General features: G+C 36.8%; 2 protein-coding genes across 2 annotated transcripts in view; one reads left to right on the top strand and one right to left on the bottom strand.

The window, feature by feature from the left end:
- Positions 1 to 12,580, top strand: part of LOC144979676 (mediator of RNA polymerase II transcription subunit 6-like) — a 30,017-nt gene extending 17,437 nt beyond the window's left edge. The window contains exons 5-8 of the mRNA XM_078926566.1: positions 213 to 295; positions 1,425 to 1,464; positions 10,688 to 10,756; positions 12,208 to 12,580. Of these exons, the coding sequence (XP_078782692.1) occupies positions 213 to 295; positions 1,425 to 1,464; positions 10,688 to 10,756; positions 12,208 to 12,491 (476 nt within the window). The 3' untranslated portion in view covers positions 12,492 to 12,580. The remainder of the gene's footprint in view (positions 1 to 212; positions 296 to 1,424; positions 1,465 to 10,687; positions 10,757 to 12,207) is intronic.
- LOC144979675 (dynein axonemal assembly factor 10-like) overlaps positions 7,695 to 20,034 on the bottom strand; it is a 34,763-nt gene continuing 22,423 nt past the window's right edge. The window contains exon 8 of the mRNA XM_078926550.1: positions 7,695 to 14,069. Within this exon, the coding sequence (XP_078782676.1) occupies positions 13,862 to 14,069 (208 nt within the window). The 3' untranslated portion in view covers positions 7,695 to 13,861. The remainder of the gene's footprint in view (positions 14,070 to 20,034) is intronic.

The raw sequence follows: 20,034 nt of genomic DNA, 5'->3' as shown, positions 1-20,034 counted from the left end.
TGGTAAATAAAATCCTTTTTTGAATAGTCAACTGATAAGACTAAAAAAAAAGTAGATATTGAGACGTAATGTTCCTGGCTGAGATGGGGAGATGAGATGGTGGGGTATATCAGATATTCACCAATAGATAATGTTTAAGAAAAAAGAATGACTTATTGCATTTATTAGTAGTATTCTTATGATCAATGAATGTTGATGCATCTATTTTTCAGTTACACCTTTAGCAAACTATTATATAATTGCTGGCACAGTCTACCAGGGACCAGATCTTTGTTCAGTTGTAAATTCCAGATTGGTAAGAAAATTTGATCCCTGTTATTCAAATGTTTTTTCAGACTTGTCAGTCTGTGTGTTTGAACAATTGTGTCGATTTACTGGACAAATTTACCACAGTGGAACCTCGCTATAACAGTGATGGTGAGACCAGCCTAAAATACCTGAGTCCTGTAATAGCCGTTTCAAAGAAAACAGCCCAAATGGCCAAATCAATGTTCTCTATCCAATGTAGTGTCCCTTGGTATGAAAACTCACCAAAAAGGGGGAGGTTGACATATATTTCTTGCCTTCTTTAAATTTTTATTTTTCCTTGGGTTTTTAATTTTTAATTTTTATTTTAGTGTTTGTTATTTTCTTTGGGTATTCATGAATTAGGTCCAGCCTAATTCTCCGTTGCCTTTAGCTGTAGGCTGTGTAATGCATCGTATTTGGATATATTGAGTGGGTTTCGACACCCCTGATATAACCGATTAGGCCATCAAAAGTTCCGGCTATGAGGGAGAAAAAGTGATTTTTAAAACCTGTTATAACCAGGTCCCTATACTATTACTATTACATCCCTTACTCTATTTTTAATTAGTAGAAAGTTATTGTGTTCATATAGAGACCTGTTTAAAATTTGAGAATTCTGAAGATTTAGGACATTTTTGCTGATTTTCAAGATTATTACACACTAACATGTAAAAATGTTTTGTTATGCTCCTCTCTTTTCCCTCCCTCTCTCTCTCTTTTTTTTATTTTTTTTTTTTTTGTCTTACTTTTACTTGTGTCCTTTTAATTGTAAATCTATTGTTTTTTGACTCTCCATTTTCTTCTTTTTTACTGATGCTGAAATGACCTGTGCCGCAAGTGCCGTAAAATCCTTTAAAACACAATATCACATACTTAAGGTCTAGATCAAAGTGATTTTCTTTACAATGATTGTCAAATTTTATATAAGTATGACGATCTAGAATCTTACTCATTTTGCCCCATTGAATTAATAGATATGGGTTTTATTATTCACTTTTACATAGCTTAAGCATGTCATATCAGTGACATTGTAGAAAGACATGACTTATTCAGTGCATAAACTTTTTTTAATTCAATGTTTTGGTCCACTAAATGATGTATTGTTTCTAGTTTATTTTATTTTTTTTTCCACACAGCTGAATACGTTGCATAATTTACAGTCTGCCTTTGATGAAGGTAAATAACAAGAAGTAAAATTTTCATTGTTCTTTTTTAGTACTAGCAAAGTCTTTCAGTATTGTGTGGATGTGATGTTGCTGTTTGAGTTTGTGATTAGGACCTTGACGGTTTGCCTATACTCACTCACTCAATCCTCTTCTGGCCTGCTGGCACTTGAGGCGATGCAAGGGATCTCCACCTGGTCCTGTCAGCAGCTATTCTTGGGGCCATCTCGAGGGACAGACCTCTCTGCTGACAGTTTCCCCATAGGAAAGGCATTTTGTGCATACTTCATTTGCCCATCTAGCAGTGATTGAATAGCTGATCTGGCAAAAACCATTTTGAGATAGACTAGTGTCTTTTCCAAAGGGCAAAAAGCTATTGTTTCTGTCCATTCAACACTTCAGAAATTGAGATAAACTCATATATCTTCATATACCTTGCTTTATGGCTCTGAAGAACTGCTTTCTTGTGGTAGATTCATTTGCATTTGTGTCAATTTCACTTTTGATTGTCATGTTTTCTGTCGTCTTTGACACATTTAAACATTATTCATGATTACTGTAGTAATATGAAGGAAAGGTAGGATTTAAAAAAAATGTCATTGTGTGTATGTGTGTGGTGAGTGTGTGTGTAAATAACTTAATAATAAACAATATTGCCATATTCAAGATATGCTTAAGGTTACAAACACTAATAACCTTGTGGGATGTTGGGGACAACGGAAGGCTACCAAGCCAACCTAAGAAAAACCAACAGAAGGCAACGGGGAAACCACTGCTGTACAATCCCAAGAACAATTATGCCAAACCAACAGTTTATACCAGGGAATGACGTTAACGGATCTTGAGTTTAGGGATTCCATGTCTAAGGACTCCGACTGTCATCAAGCTACATTACACAAAAACAAAGAAACAATGAGAATAGCAACTTGGAATGTTCGAACAATGTGGCAACTTGGGAAATTATCAAATGTTGAAAGAAATGGAAAGAATGAAGGTCATCATCATGGGAATACACTGCAGTCCACTTAAGATAAACCAGTGATGATAATCTTCCACGGATCCGTGGAATTCCGAGATTTTTTGATTTTGTCAGAAATTTTCAGCTGATTTTGCCCTGTGATAAAAGCTCATGTCTAATATCATATTTTGACACCTGTGCTCAGTTGCATGAATTTTAGTGATGCTCCCATATGTCATTGATGGTCGAAAAGGGAGTGGAGGAGGGGTAACTGAGTCTAGACTTTATTTGTAAGTAGGTCAAGCATGTTAGTACAATTTTAAGCATGTTTAAAAGAAAGTTATTATGATTTCCCCCTAATTAGAAAAAAAAAACCCAACCCATCAATTAAACTATTCCCCCCCCTCCCTCACTCTCTCTCACTCTCTTTATTTCTCTTTTTCTTTCTCTCTCCTTCTCGCTCTTTCTGTTACTCTCTGTCTATCTATCCTTTATCCATATACAGTAGAACTCGGAAATAGCGAGTTCGACGGGTCCACTCCTGATTACTCTCTATTTCCGAGTTCTCGCTATTCCCGAGTTGCCAGGAAAGGTCACTAACTCGGCCGTACAAAAATATGGAAAGACAATGTGTGTGTGTGTGTGTGTGTGTGCCGCGCGTGCGTGCAAATGACTGTGTGTGGATAAAGTGGGGTGAGGGCGGGGTTGAACACGGCCTTCGTTAACTACGTAATGATGGCCACAGGTTGAAGTTGAGCCGCCCCTTCCATTTCCATCAAGATTTCGTGTATGTGTGTGTGTGTGAGTGTTTGTATGCACTAGGCATGTTTGATGAGGTAAGCAAGCGCATCACTCAATCACTGACCCACTGAAATGATGGTTCCACGCTCCCCTCTCTCGCTGATCGAATGCGACTCCCTGACCGATGCTGCGAAGTGAGGCATGTTGACATGTTGGCTGCCAGTGCTTACCTCGTACGTCGCGTGTCACCACATTGGGTGAATAATTGACCCCCACACGCACACAAACACACACATCCAACCCCCACCCAAATTTGTTTCGCCTACTATGTACTCTAGACTAGGCTACTATGTAATATTACTCGTAACGAAAAATAAGAAAAGAAAAGAAGCTAGGCTAAAAATATTTAAATCGCCCTTGTCTGGTGTTTTGCTTTACTTCGGTCGAAGTCCTAGGCTGGGGCAGGAAATGCTCGTTATTTCTGAGTTGACCTCTTTTTCATACTCGCTACTTGCATGCTAATTTTATTGACTCAAATAAGAGAAAAAAACGGGGATTTAGATTTTACTCGCTATTTCCGAGTTCTCGCTATTTCCGAGTACGTTACTTTCATGTTCTACTGTATCTCTCAACCTTTCTTCTATCAATCTTCATGTTCTTTAGAAACGTCATCTGGTTATCGAGAGATAATATTAATTTATTACAATTATAAGGGGTGCTCAACTTATTTTTTACACTTTTTACCATTGTTTTTACTGCTTTACAATTTTAATTTATTAAAGATAGCTACTTCAGTCTAATTTGTAAGATCCATAACCACTGGGCTACAGTAACAAAACAAGTAAAAACAAATACTTTTAGGCCTTTTGACCAAAAGTTAATTTTAAATCTCTTGAATGTAAGGTATGTCTTTTTTTAAGGAAAGGACAATTCATTAAAACTTTACATACCCTAAAGTATGTTATATCTCTATTATTAAGAATGGATGTGCACAAGAAGTAGTATTATTATATATATGAAACTATGATATTTTATGTTAGGATTTTCTGTGAGTTTGGCCGATGGACCAATAAATTTTTCTCCTTTTTGACAAATTGGCATTATCATCACTGATAAACACCCGGGGACGGGAAAAGAAGTTTTATCTTATCTGAGGTTGATCTTATCCAAAATTCAAGGGGGGCAATCCTTCAGCAACTCAAACATTTGTTTAATCTTTTAGTTATCCTTTAAATAAATATATATCTCCAGAAAGACAGCCAAGCTTCCTGCTAATTGCTAAGCTTGACTAAACTAAACTAAGAGTGACTCTTTTATTTTTTAACTATTATTATTCGTTAGAGTCCGTCTTTCCCATGCAATAGGCATGCAATGATCTAATCAATGCTTGGAATGTTGAGAGAATTATTTTTTTTTAATGAGCAAGTCGAGATGCTACCATCCCAAATCCCCTGGTCTCAGCTAATTGTGTGATGAGAGCCAGTCTTGTTTTGATTACTGATTTGCAAACCCTTGAATCTGGCCTAGTGAGTGAAAGTGGGTGGGGGGGGGGGGGGTATTCAACCACTTCACAGTGGAGCTATGCATTGTGTGGATGAGACTACAGGGCATGGATGATAGACAAAGGCCTACTAAGAGAACTCTGATTGCCTAGCTTTGGCCCCCATACCCATAGAGCTATGACAAGAGCACAAACCCACATGCGGGTGGTTGGATGGGAGCATCACCCTTGAATCATATACCTATGATGTTTGCATGGGTGTACGATCCGATAGTGATGTCGTTTCTTCTTCTCTTTACTAGCCTATCCTGCTTCTTTGGTTTGTGATTGTATTTTTGACAGGGGATATTTTTTTTCCTGTAAATCCTCTGCCTGTTTGTTCTTGGTTATTTATAATTTAGCTTATGATATCTTTAGGTTATGCTTTTGATTGACATTTGTACTATTTTTGTTGGATTGCTTGTTTTTTTGTTTCAGCGGTCTCTCATATAACCTCAATTGTGTTGGAAGAGACCTAAAGCAACAAACAAACAAAAAACAAACAAACCCACATGTTCATGTTGGTGTGTCCATCAATTGGCGACATGCTGGGCTATTTCAGTACACACTCGACTAATATAGCTGGTGTTGTTTTCTTTTTGTGGCATGTGAATGTATTGCGCAATGAGGAGACTAAAAAATGGTATGGGGAAGGGGGTGGAGTTGAGAGACTCTCTCTATCTTAGTCCCAGTCATGCAGATCCAGATTGATCAGGAGTAGCTCAAGAGCAGATTAAACCGGGACCAGCCTCAGAGTTTATTTTAAGCGAGAGTTTATCTTAGGCGGACTGCAGTGTAAGTGAATCAAAATGGACAGGGACAGGAGACTGCAAAATTGATAATGCACAGATATCCATTCAGTAGGTATCCACCATGTTAATGAAGTTGCCATAATTCTAGATGCATCAAGAGCAATGGAAGGATATTGGCCTATATCAGACAGAATGCTATTGTTCAACATCAACATTATTCAAGTGTCCTTCCCTACATTGGCAGCAACAGATGATAATAGTGATACTTTTAATGAACAGTTAGACCTAGCATTATCTCAGTGTAAAAGTCAGAATATTGTGATTATACAAGGCGATTTCAATGCAAAAGTGGGAGTGAAAGCTATGAGAATACTGTGGGACCACTCGGACTTGATGTTAAAAATGAAAGAGAAAGAAGATTAATTGAATGGGCTAAATGTAATGATTTCATAATCATAATAAGTAACACATGGTTTAAACGACAACCAAGAAGGAAATGGACATGGACCAGCCTGGGTAATCAAACAAGAAACCAAATACATATTGATAAAAGAGAGGTTCAGAAATTCCATACTTTCAGCAAAAACATATCCAGGAGCTGATTGTGAATCAGATCATAACCCAGTAGTTGCCAAAATCAAAACAAATTAAAGAAAATTAAAAAGGAATTAAAATACTCAGTTTAACTTGGAAGCTATGAAATATAATGAAGAAATAAGATGAAGTTGCTAACAGATTTGAAATGTTGAGCACCATTAAAGAACTAGACGAGAAGGTTGAAATTTTTAAAAGTGCAATAAATGAGTCTGTAAAAGAATATGTCCCTAAAAAGAAAAAAAAAAAGAGCAAAAAGTAAGTGGATGACTGAAGATATAATATTTGATATGATGGATAAACGAAGTAAACACAAAAATGACCGAGAAAAATATAAAGAGCTTGACAAGGAGATAAAAACAAGTTGCAAAGATGCAAAACAGAACTGGATAAACAAGCAAAGTCAAGACAGAGAGTTAGAGACAGCACATTTTCTTCATTTAAGTTAAATTTACAAAAGAGTTAAAGAAGTCAATAATAAAAAGAGAAAAGGAGCTAAAAGTAAACGCATTAAGAGACAATGAGAGGAGTAAGGCAAGGTTGTATCCTCTATCCAGATCTATTTTCAATATATGCTTAAGGATATTGAGAAAATTGGAAGATATGCCAGGGATTGCGGTGAACAGCAGAGAAATGGGCAATTTGTGATATGCAGATGACACAGCTTTGTTAGCAGATGGCAAAGAGAAACTACAAGGACTGCTGGTGTGGTGAGAAAGGAGAGTAAAATATAGGGCTAAATCGCAATGTAAAGAAAACAGAAACGATGGTAATAACAAGGAAGAAAACCCTTATATGATGCATTATATAAGTAAATGGTGGGTAATTTAAATAGGTCAAGAAAATTAGATGCTTGGGAGCAATAATTACAGAAGACGAAAATGCACAGAGAACATTAAAAACAGGATAGCTCATGCAAAGGCAGCATTCATGGATATGAGACCATTGCTCACAAACCGAGATATGGCTATGCCACCAAAATGAAAATACTGCATGCAGTGCTATCTAGAACCAATTTTATTATATTGGTGTGAGACATGGACCATCGACACAGCACTGCAAAGGAAAATAGAAACGATGGTGATGTGGTTCTTGAGATGTATGCTGAGAATATCCTAGACAGAAAGAAAATCAAACGAAATGGCGCTAGAGGAGGCAGGATACAAAAGAACTCTTTTTGCAAGAATAAGAAGAAAACAAGCAAGATTCTTTGGCCGTGTAATACGGAGAGAGGGGATAGAGAATCTGGTTACAACAGGACTGATAGATGGAAATCAAGCAATAGGAAGGCAGAGGATGAAATTGGTGGACAACATTAAGAACTGGACACAAGGAATAAGTAATGTGGAGACCATCAGGACAATGAACGATAGAGAGGGTTTGAAAGACATGATTGCACACATTTCGAAGCAAGGCACCAGATGATGATTGTTATTTGATTTGACTCCTTGACTAATAAAAAAAAAACTTATCACAACCCCTTTACTTTTTGCGTATTGTGAAAATGTTATCCTAAATGTGCTTTTCTATCATGTACTGCAGAGTCATCAAGAAAACATTTCTGCTTTTTCTGATTTAAGTCTCTTAACTTAAAATTATAGAAAATGACTGGTGTCCTTACAATTATAATGCAAATGGAATACCACAACATATTATTATATTGTGCACATTCATTTATTTATCATCCAAATTACAGAGAAACAATGCAAATTTATATTATTGCATAATTTAGGAGTTGATTTTTTGATTCCCTATTTTATATGAATAGATTTCTTGCCAGTGGGAGAGAAACCAATCCAGTACAAAATTGCACAAGCATGTTGAAATTTACACATGGTAAATCATTCCAAACATAAGAATAAAATGTCAATGTAAATACTGGTGCATTCCCGTGTTATGCGGATTACTATCCTATGCTACCTTTTTCTGAAACAAACATTCATGGGGTAAAAACTTGGTATGGCACTGTATAGCAATGAAGGAAATAATATGCTACAATTAAAGCCCTATGTTTACTGAGTAATCTTTTTGATTAAAAAAAATTAACCCATAAATAAAAAGGTTACGCATCTTCAAACATGTAAATAATTTGATAACCCTCCAAAAAAAAAATAAAAACCTCCAAAAGTAGACACTTTTTTATAATTATTTTTTTTTGGAATAGGAGTATTGAACGTGGCAGTTTTATGGCAAATTTATCACAGAACATGATAAACGTTCAGACTTCTATAGCTCTGGAGCTGTATAGCTATGGTCAACCATAACTTTGTAAAAAATTAAATCCACCTGGAACATTTGTGAAATGTAATATTGTGAAAACAAACCATACAAAAGATATGAAAGTTGGAAGTTCAATTATTATCAATCAAAATAGTCAAGGGACCACAAAGATAGGTGCTCTGGCATTTATTTGTCACAAAATAATGTATAAAACACTAATTTCCTAACCTTTATCGTAGGGGAAGTAATATTTTAGATTTTATATGTCCGTTAACAAATACTTTTTCAATAAAATGCAAGAAAGGTACATTCCTAAATTTAATAATAACAAAGTAAAGCTCTGACTGGAATATAAAGGTAACTAGTAACACACTTTGAATGGTTCCATAAACATACTTTAGCGCTCTTTTTACCTTTGTTGATAGACAACAAATCCATGATCATGGACACAGCAGTTTTTCGGTTAATTCTGATTTCAAGTTAATATGAAGTTGAAGATTTCATCTTGCAATGTTGATAATGGTAAACATGTTAATGGTTAAGGGAAATTCAAGCCCTGCATCTATTAGTGTTTTAACTTTTTTTTTTTATTGGCTGGAGAAGGGTTTTGAACCCAAACATTCTGTGTTTAGTATCTTGTTAATTTTTTAAGCTGTTATATTACTTTTTACACATTACTATAAATTCCATGATTAAGAAACACAAAATGCATCTTCTATCCCCTTATATCCGTTTTCTAACATGCTTTCTGTCTTTGTCTTGGAATGAGATTACTTGGTTTTGTCCTGGCCTTGGCCGGAGTCCTAGCTGGGAGGGAAACAGTCAAATGCATAGTTATTGTTTTGGGAGATGCTATTTTTTTCCTTGTAAATCATCTCTCTGTTATGTATTATTATATTTGTTATTTTGCATTTATAATGTAAGCGTTTGAGTGTATTCCTCTTTGTTGGATTTTGTGCTTGTGTCCGGATGAGACTTATAGGTGATCTCAAACTAAGTACATTGGTGGTATGCTCTTGGAATCTACATCTGATCCCTATTTGTTCCCAGTTCCCCTATGTCTTACTTTTTCTTGGGTGCTTTAATTGTAATTCTAGAACTTTTTACTTTCCCATTTTCTTCCTTTTTTACTGGCACTGATATAACCTAAGTGTGTTGCAAGCGCCGTAAAACCCTTAAAAACAACAAAACAAACAGAAACACAAAAGCCTATATTCATCGCTTTTCGCTATATTCATCGCTTTTCATCAAATTCATTCTTTCTTCATACACATCAATCAGTTTACTTTAACTGTCATCTGCATTTTTTGCCAAATTGGGACCTAAAATTTGCCCCAAAAAACCCAAAAAATTTGCCAAATGGACCAAAATTTGCCCTAAAATTTGCAGAGGAGAACTAAGCGTTTCAGTAAAAATTAACATGCGATACAGAAAAAAATATATATAAAAGACAATTTATTACATTTAAGGAGGCTACATTTATTAATTTACACAATGTAAAGCGATTTATGCGCCCAAACTTTCAGACAATCACACACACACACACACACAAACGTACACTTTCAGTCAGACTCATCAAAGGCCTCGTTTTCTTTTGCTACTCAAAAAAAGAGGCATCGATAAACTTATTGTAGTAAAGGAAAACTAGTCCTTTGATGTTGTTTTCTGTGAGTCTACGCCTTCTGGAAGTCAAGACAAGATTGTAAAGAGAAAAATTTCACTCAGCATCAGCTGACGAGCATGTTGAGAAGGCATACTGGGACGCCAATGCAGCGAGAGATGGAACATAATCTGTCACAGACTTCCAAAATAGGGTCAGATCTATAATTCCAGTATCAGACTCTCTCACAGCACTGGGCCCCAGTTTCTCAATATACCTTGTGAACTCATGCTGAGACTGTGAATAGCGTTGTTACAAAGATTTTAAAGGATCATTATCCGTAGAGAGTAGCTTCCCTTGGTTTGGGCCCAGGCAAAGCTGCAACATTACTCAAGTTTCGCACTTTTTTTTTCGTTATTTGTTTTCGCTTCTTTTTTTCCGCAAGATTTGCCAATTTCCCCTAAATTTGCCACGATTTGCCAATTGTGGGAAATTTGCCAAAATTTGCGGATGGCCCTGATATTTGCCATTTGTGGCCGCAAAAAATGCAGATGACAGCTTTAAGAAAATATAAGCCAATCGCCTGAAATTCTAAATCTGAATTTTGCAAAATTTGACAAGTTAACATTAGAATGCACCTGCTCTCACCAGATATTGAAGAATTTTTTTCACATGCTATTACAATATTATTATAACATAATATATATATACATAATATACATACATACACACACACATGCACATAAATAGCATAACAATCATCATCACCATCAATATTAATATTATAGATATCAATATTATGTGACATTTACCATTTAATTCCGTTTTCAGCTCTAACTTATGCACGTTTTCATCCTACTCGAGGATATTCTTGGGAGTTCAAAGAAAAGGAAGAGAAAGGTACTAGACTTTGGCATTTATATATAGTTATAGATATATTGTTCTGAAATTGTTTCTTTGTATATTTTGTTGTTGCTTTGCTTATATGTTTAATTCATTATGGATGCAAATTGTAACAGTTTGACAATTGCATCCCTCACTTTTTAGATTGGCACAACTCACTATAGTTCCAATAGCTTATGATTAAATTGTTCTCTATTGTTTGTCTTTCACATTCTCTCACTGTACTCAGGTGTAAAATGAGTTCCTGGCCGTTAACAATGTTGTCTCTGTCAGGGAAAAAATTGTCTTATCGGATAACAGGCATCATGTCTCGTTCTTTATGTTGCGTGTTGCTGTTGGTCGAGGACCCTTTGTAAAGCGCTTTGAGCACATTTAGTGGATATTGCGCCATATAAAAGCTCAATTTTATTTTTAAAGCTCAATCTAAGGACTTAAAGGGTTATAATATTTCATTCGAGTTGGGGTGACTAAATAAGGCCAATTCTCTATAGATGTTATTTCATGATATGGCAGGGGCTGGTAACTCTTTTGGCTTTTTACACTATTATCAAGGTGCTCGAGCTCAAGATATTTATCTTTTTTGAAAAGGCTTAAAATTCCCTTTTAGATGATACCAAATATGATAATATTCATCTATTTTGAGGATTTGCCAGATTTGATAAGAAAAAGTAAATTCTGAAAATTGCCAAATAGAATACGCATATACGAGATGGAAGTCGGTTTGGATGAATTCAATCCCTTGAGGGGGTGGGGACATACACTCCTCTAAGCTTGGTGAGAAGTTGCCAGGCTTCTACACCAGTAAGAGGAGACACTGGGTGGTAGCGAATCGGCTTCAGTTGAGGACCTGCCTCATGGCAAAGTCGATTCATTAGTCGGGACTTTCCACCTGTCCAACATGTACCTGATGTGGGTATGAACCCGAAACCGCAGAGCATCTAGTTGAACGGTGTGTTGTGATGAAGCTTCCGGGCGGGTTCGCGATGTTACACAGATGTGGTAGGGACTTTGCTGATTGGGTCGATCATTATAACATAATAGTGTGAGCACCATAAGAAGCTGCTGCCATAATGAAAATATGAAATCATGCTTGAATCTCAATAATATAATTTACTGATTTATTAATTTTGAATCAGTCTGTTATATTCAACAACCCGACCTTTGCATTCCTCCAATGACACCACACATTTGGCTATCCCACGTACAAAGGCCTTTTATCATTTTGGTCCATCTGTATGGAACACCATTCCACAGAGCAAACGAGAATTCAAATCATTGTCTGTTTTCAAGAAATCCTTGAAAACATCTTTTTTGATGTCATGTACTTTCTATATATTGTTTTGTGTTGATGTAATTTAAAGCGCCAAGAGCCTCATTGTTGAGGATACAGTGCTCTCTATTAATCCAGTAGTTATATTCTAATTTTTAGCTATTCATTTATTATTCAGAGCCTGCAGCCAAAGAAAAGAAAGCCAAAAAGAAAGAAGAAGCCAGTTCTAAATTTCAAAGACAAAGAGTAGATCTTCTGTTGGGTGAACTTGCCAAAAAACATCCACCACTTTTCACTACTCCACCCCTTCCACCCACACAGACCACTCAAACAGAAGAGAAAACTGCAACAACTACCGCTACAGTGACAGCATCAACAACCACAACAACAACCACTACTGCAACAGCTACCACAAATGGAAGTATGAAGCCTCCGCCAGAGAAAAAACAAAAGTTGAGATGATTATATCTGTGAAAAAGGTTATTTATGTAACGATTGGTTTGAATAAAGACAAATATATAAACTGACAATAATAAATTTGAAGCAATATAGTTCATAGATCTTTAGTTCTATTTTTAACAAAGCCTAATCAAACGGACAAAAGCCAAATTACTTAACCAAATACTCTTCAAACAAAAAAAAACCCAACAAATTAATTATGACTACCAAATAAGATAAGCGGTCAGTTATTAGACAGTGATGATAATCTTCCGCGGAATTCCGGGATTTTCTCAGAAATTGTCCATGTCAAACATTTTCCTCTGATAAAAGCTCAGGTCAATTGGTGGATCTGTGAAAAAATCACCATCATGTCTTGTGTCATATTTTGACATCTGTGCTCAGTTGCATGAATGTTGGTGACACTCCCATTTTTATGGCGTCAGTCTTAGACAAACTGGCGCTAGATATGTCAAAAGTGAGACAAGGCAATTGATGGTCGAATGGGTTTATTTGTAAGTAGGACAAGAGTTGTAGTACAGTTATAGGTCCGTTTTAAAAAGATAATTATTATACCTTCCACCTCATTAAAAAAAAAAGTCCCATCAATTAAACTTCTCTCCTCCCCCCCCCCCCCCCCCCCCCCCCCCCCCTTCTGGGTGGGGTTCCTGACCTCCCATTGTGGACAGGGAGGCACTTACTGTCTCTTCTATCCCCCTATATCTGTTTTCAAACATGCTTTCTGTCTTTGTCTTGGAATGAGATTACTTGGTTTTGTCTTGGCCCTGCGCGGATTCCCTGGCAGAGAGGGAAACAGTCTAGTTTTGGAGATGAGATTTTTTTGTCTTGTAATTCATCTCTCTGTTATGCACTGCATTATGTTTTATTTACATATTATATATGATTTGTAAACATTTGAGTGTATTCCTCTTAGTGGGGACCTGTGCTTGTGTCTGGATGAGACTTTTAGGTGATCTCAAACTAAGTACTACCACTAGAAAAGAGTAAAATGATAAGTTTTATAATTAAAAGAGAATAAAAGCAAATTGATAAAAAGCTGCCAAAAGCTGTAGACAGCAAAGAATATTTATATCTGGTATTTTGTTCTTTTTGGAAGCTGCTATATTCATTTTTGTTCATTACTTTTTACAGAATCAAACCAAGAACGTTTCAACTTTTTTGGCAAAAATTCATATTTTTTAAAATGTCAAAATAATAATAATTTGAAGAATATGATTCAAAAAAATGATTTCTTGTACTTGTACTGTGTTCATGCTTTTATTTGAAGTCTACAATTTTACTCTTTCACAAGAAGCAAAACCTTGAGCACATTTCCACCACAAACATACTGCATACAAGGCTAAAAACCAACTTGTGAACCCTCCCACTTTGTATTATAATGTATTAAGTTTGGTGGTAATTATAACCCTGATGTTCTGATCGAATGATGTGCACACTGACAGGCCCTGCTTGTCTGGACTCCAGTCAAAACTGCTGACAGGTTGAGTAGAGAGTGTTACATTTTGCAAAAGGTCGACTGTTCCTGCCACTCCCATTTTATTTCCCTCTGTGTCTTCCTTGCTTCTTGACGATGGATATGAACTAAAATGGAATAAAGATATTAAGAAAATAATAGAAAACAAAATACTAACCAAAATTCTATTGTCTATGAAAGTTGATTTGAATAAGGGTACACTCAAACCTGTGTAAGACAAACACTCTCCATTCCAGTGTACTCGAAAAGGGGTCCAAAACCAAAAACACTAAACATGTAAGGTGAGGCATGACTACAGTTATGTTTTTCCAGACAGAGACACAACCATTACTAAACTGGCCACGTAGTCATTTTACACAGGACAATGTTGAATGTAAAAAGCCTTTTCCAAGTACAAAACATTGCACAACCAACAGTTGGACTTGAACTAGGGACTCACAGGTCAAAAGTTAAATGTCACATCACAAGACCACAAAGCTGAAATTAAAGTAAAGAAAAGTCTAGATCTAAAAACATTGTTCAGGAACAGTAAACTCGGCAGGGGCCAGAAAATTTCTTCATTTACAAGGGTTATAAGCTAACTCTTGAAAGTACAAAACCTGCCTTACTTAAAAATGGGGTCCACTTTCTGCACTAGAAAAGGTCTGTTAAACTGCTGAGCGGTCTTCAACCACAGATTTCCCTTATTTTTTTTCACTAAACATAAACTGAAATTTATCAAATTTAGCCCAAAGGTTATCAAATTGTAAAATGAGCATGATTTAGATTCAACTAAATCACAGTTACCAAAATATGTCATCCACTGTTGTGAACCAAAGAATGGACATAATGCCATTTTACTGGCATCTTTTATGTCTGTAAGGTAATATTTCTCTTGAAATTTCAGCTTTAAATCAAAGCTGGATTGTAAAAATTCAAATCAAACGAAGTCTGACCATCAGCCCCGATGACTTCATTATATGGACTGTCGTGTGCAATTGCAAAAGAAATGGAGCATTTAGATATGTGATATCATTTTAAACATGGTCTTTTCAGTAAACCTGCAAATTTCTATCAGTGATAGCTACTGTTGATGTGAACACAAAATGGATAACTCCATAGTTTCTTATGCTAAAAAAATATTAGAGATGTCTTTTCTGCCAAATCGATTTTGTTCTGAAGAGCTGTCCACCAGCAGTGATTGGGTTGCTTTGTAGATTTGGAGTGTATGACTCCCGCTCTGAGTGGTGCAAAGTTGAGTCCTTGGAAACGGCCCTTTACTCACATTCTCTCACCATACTAAGGTGTCAAATAAGTACCTGGTCATACAGCATTTTGTCTGTAATTAGACCTGTAAATTCTCAGTCAACTGAAATCAGTCAATTTGTCAAATTCAAATATTTTTAAAAAGGAAAGAAAGAATTGAATAAAGAAAGAATTCATGAATTGCAGTCGAATGACCGTAAACTTAATTAGAAATGTTCCATAGCGCTATGTATAGCTCATGGGCCGTTTATATTAATGATGGATATATTGCCAAAGCTAAGCGACGCTTTTTAGAATTGCCGTGTCTGAACACATCCCAGTGTATTTTCATACAGCCTTTGTGAAATTATTTTTTCACTTTCCAAACCTGTCGTGATCCCAATGGTAGCCAATTTTAACTGAGGCCTGAGCGATAAATTTCACTGTTTCGTCTAAGCCAAAATTGACCACAGTAGAGGACAGTAAAAGTATGTAAAAGGAAAATTCGAACGCCGGAAGTGCATTATGTAGACACCTTCAAATCGAAAATTAAATGATTACTACAAACACATCTCGATCATATTGTAAACAAATTGGTTGACCGTTTCTCGTTTCTTCACTGATTGGGTACCTAATTATAAGGAACAGTGGTAAGTAGCCTAATTAATTCCCTCGCAAATTAGTTTTAGTTTTCTACCATTGTTTTGCTCAAGCGAGCTTGCTGTTTACTATTACTATTCATTTCGATTTCGATTCTTTGGATTTTTCCGCTACGAATTACGAGGAGTTTCAGTCAATTTTTATACAGCTCATTTACAGGTCTATGTAATACAGTGGAGTAAGTTTATATAAAGCAAGGTTTATTTTATCCATTTTCAAGGGAAAGCAAAGTGGTTTAGCAACCTTGCAAATAAGGAGTGGTAGTTTGTACACAACAGCTCACATACAACGGCCTCGGATGCAATGGGACCTCGGCTACAACTGGAAATTTAAAAATCCCCGTTCTATGACCAATGTAATTTATATAAATCATGAATTGCTAAAACAGGGTAATATCTTAGAACATGGCTACAACAGGCATATCTGTTGCAAGTTTATTATGCAGTTGAGAATCTAAATTACTTAAGAAAACCACCCATAACAGAGATGGGATGAGGTTTGCGGATAGCAGTTATTGTTTATATTATAGACGCCTCTCTGTGTGCTTTTTGTGAGGTGGACGAATAGCAGTTATTGCGTGTACTATGGGCGTTTCTCTGTATACTTTTTCTCAAATACCAAGGCGTTACAACAATGGCTAGTGAGAAGCGAGTGACTGTCCGATCAACATGCTGAAAAGCTTAGGCCTAAATATGATAGTCGTAGAGTGAGTGGTGTGTGACTCGTGACCAATTAGGTAACTATGCCTAATGAGGTGAGTGGGTGATGAGCTCTATGTGAAGCCTGAGACTGTCTTTTCTTATCATTGTGATGGTGTGCTACTTGAGTTCTGGATTGTCGTAAGTGGTAGTTTCTATCAGTGGCGGGGTTGGGATAGATGGAAAGCAAAGGAGAGGAGAATGGTAGAATTAAACCATTGCATTGTTCCAATGAATTTAAGTAAGTGATGGAAGACAGTCACGTCGTTTGATTTATTTACTTAGGGAGATAACTCAAAATGTGTTCTTAGCATTTTTTATTTCCTTCAGTATTGCCTCCCATCAAAATACAGTCTGTATGGATATATGGGACTCGGCTACCACAGGGATTTTTTGATTTTTTACTATCCCCTTTGTATCTGAATTCCACTGTACCCCTCATGTTGCAGGCAACAAAAACAGTCTTCTTTCCACCGCTGCAAGCTTCACCTTTGAACCTATGCAATAGTGGCTTGACATGATAATATTGACATCTAAAAAAAGGTCATAGAGCCACAAAGTTTGGTGTTTGATGAGGAAAAATAAATACAATATAAAAATATAAAATACTATAAATACAAAGCAGAATTTTCTAACTGCATTTCATACTTCACTAGAATAACATGGTGTATCTAATTGACTAATTGTTTTGGGCCCTGATAAGACTTTAAATAGTGTTAAATAGATTCTAAAACCTAAATTGACAAAAACTAAGATCTTGCATCTGAAAATGGTTTAGACATCAGGGTGTCCAGCAGATTATCAGACTTAAAAATCCTACCTCCCCCCAAAAAATCCTACCAAGCAATTTAAAAGCAGGGGTGAGAATGACTGGTCACAAAAAAGGAGGAAATTTTTCATTGTGAAGATCATGACCCATCCATGCAACCATAACCTATAAATTTGAATTTCACTCAAAATTTGTCTTGCAGCAATTTCTGACACGACTCGGTGGAATTTCAAAAGTTGAAAGTGTAATTTAAACATTTGGTGGTTGTAGTAGGGATGATGATGTGATGGCTGTATTAGTAGTGGTGATAGGGATGATGTAGTAGTGATTGTAGTAGTAGTAGTGGTCGTATGGATGATTGTGTGGTGGTCGTTGTAGTAGCTGTGGTAGGAATAATGATGTGGTGGTTGTTGTAGTAGTGGTGGTAGGGATGATGATGTGGTGGTGGTTGTAGTAGTGGTAGTAGGGATAATGTGGTGTTATTTGTAGTAGTAGTGGTGCTAGTGATGATGGTGTGGTGGTGGTTGTAGTAAGAGTGGTGGTAGGGATGATATGGTAGTGGTGGTAGGGATGTGGTGGTGATTGTAGTAGTAGTGTGGTCTTAGAGATGATGATGTGATGGTGGTTGTAGTAGTAGTGGTGATAGGGATGATGCTGTGGTGGTGGTTGTAGTAGGGTTGATGATGTGGTGGTGGTTGTGGTAGTGGTGGTCTTAGAGATTATTGTGTGGTGGTGGTGGTTGTAGTAGTAGTGGTGGTAGGGATGATGTGGTGTTATTTGTAGTAGTAGTGGTAGTGGTAGGGATGATGATGTGATGGTTGTAGTAGTAGTGGTGATAGGGATGATGTGGTAGTAGTGATTGTAGTAGTAATAGTGGTCGTATGGATGATTGTGTGGTGGTGGTTGTAGTAGCTGTGGTAGGAATGATGATGTGGTGGTTGTTGTAGTAGTAGTGGTGGTAGGGATGATGATGTGGTGGTTGTTGTTGTAGTAGTGGTGGTAGGGATGATGATGTGGTGGATGTTGTAGTAGTGGTAGTAGGGTTTATGATGTGGTGGTGGTTGTAGTAGTAGTGGTGGTAGGGATTATGTGGTGTTATTTGTAGTAGTAGTGGTGCTAGTGATGATGGTGTGGTGGTGGTTGTAGTAAGAGTGGTGGTAGGGATGATGATGTGGTGGTGATTGTAGTAGTAGTGTGGTCTTAGAGATGATGATGTGATGGTGGTTGTAGTAGTAGTGGTGGTAGGGATGATGCTGTGGTGGTGGTTGTAGTAGGGTTGATGATGTGGTGGTGGTTGTAGTAGTGGTGGTCTTAGAGATTATTGTGTGGTGGTGGTTGTAGTAGTTGTGGTAGGAATGATGTGGTGGTAGTTGTAGTAGTAGTGGTGGTAGGGATGATGTGGTGTTATTTGTAGTAGTAGTGGTAGTGGTAGGGATGATGATGTGATGGTTGTAGTAGTAGTGGTGATAGGGATGATGTGGTAGTAGTGATTGTAGTAGTAGTAGTGGTCGTATGGATGATTGTGTGGTGGTGGTTGTAGTAGCTGTGGTAGGAATGATGATGTGGTGGTTGTTGTAGTAGTAGTGGTGGTAGGGATGATGATGTGGTGGTGGTTGTAGTAGTGGTAGTAGGGTTTATGATGTGGTGGTGGTTGCAGTAGTAGTGGTGGTAGGGATGATGTGGTGTTATTTGTAGTAGTAGCGGTGCTAGTGATGATGGTGTGGTGGTGGTTGTAGTAGTAGTGTGGTCTTAGAGATGATGATGTGATGGTAGTTGTAGTAGTAGTGGTGGTAGGGATGATGCTGTGGTGGTGGTTGTAGTAGGGTTGATGATGTGGTGGTGGTTGTAGTAGTGGTGGTCTTAGCGATTGTTGTGTGGTGGTGGTTGTAGTAGTTGTGGTAGGAATGATGTGGTAGTAGTTGTAGTAGTAGTGGTGGTAGGGATGATGTGGTGTTATTTGTAGTAGTAGTGGTAGTGGTAGGGATGATGATGTGGTGGTGGTGGTTGTAATAGTAGTGGTGGTAGAGATGTTGATGTAGTGGTTTTGGTGAGTGTTTTTTTATTCAGTGATGATAATAGCAATTTGTCAAAAAGGAGGAAAATGTCTCCGTCCATCGGTCAAACATAAGCAAAGTGTAAAAATAACAGGAACATAGTTTTGTATTAGTATTATTTAATATATTACTATAAGTAGTATAATCCATTCTTATTATTAGACATAAATTTACTTTTTGTAAACATTTAATGAATTGTCCTTTCCATATGTAAAAGGCCTACAATGCTATTCAAATAAAATTCCAGAAAGTGTTGCTTTGTTTTGATTTTTACTTTATAAAGCAGGCTACAATATCTTTGTTACCGAAATATAGTGGTTATTCAGCTTAAATACAACCCAATAATCTCTCAAATTTAAAGCCATAGCCCAAAGGTAAAAAGAAAGAAGAGTAAATTAAGCCAATCACCATTGCTTTATTCTAATAATATATTATTATCTCTGTACAACCAGATGATTGGAGAGAGAGAGAGAGAGAGAGAGAGAGAGAGAGAGAGAGAGAGAGAGAGAGAGAAGAGAGAGAGAGAGAGAGAGAGAGAGAGAGAGAGAGAGAGAGAGAGAGAGAGAGAGAGAGAGAGAAAGAGAGAGAGAGGGGGTATTAAAAAGGCAATAGGTACCTACAACGGAGAAAAAATCCAGACCTATTTGTCCCTCCCTTCCCCTTCAAC

The sequence above is a fragment of the Berghia stephanieae genome, chromosome 1, assembly GCF_034508935.2.
Source record: "Berghia stephanieae isolate SIO BIC M18660-M18661 chromosome 1, UCSD_Bste_1.3, whole genome shotgun sequence".
Classification (NCBI taxonomy): Eukaryota; Metazoa; Mollusca; class Gastropoda; order Nudibranchia; family Aeolidiidae; genus Berghia; species Berghia stephanieae.
This window is presented reverse-complemented; position numbering and strand designations above follow the sequence as displayed.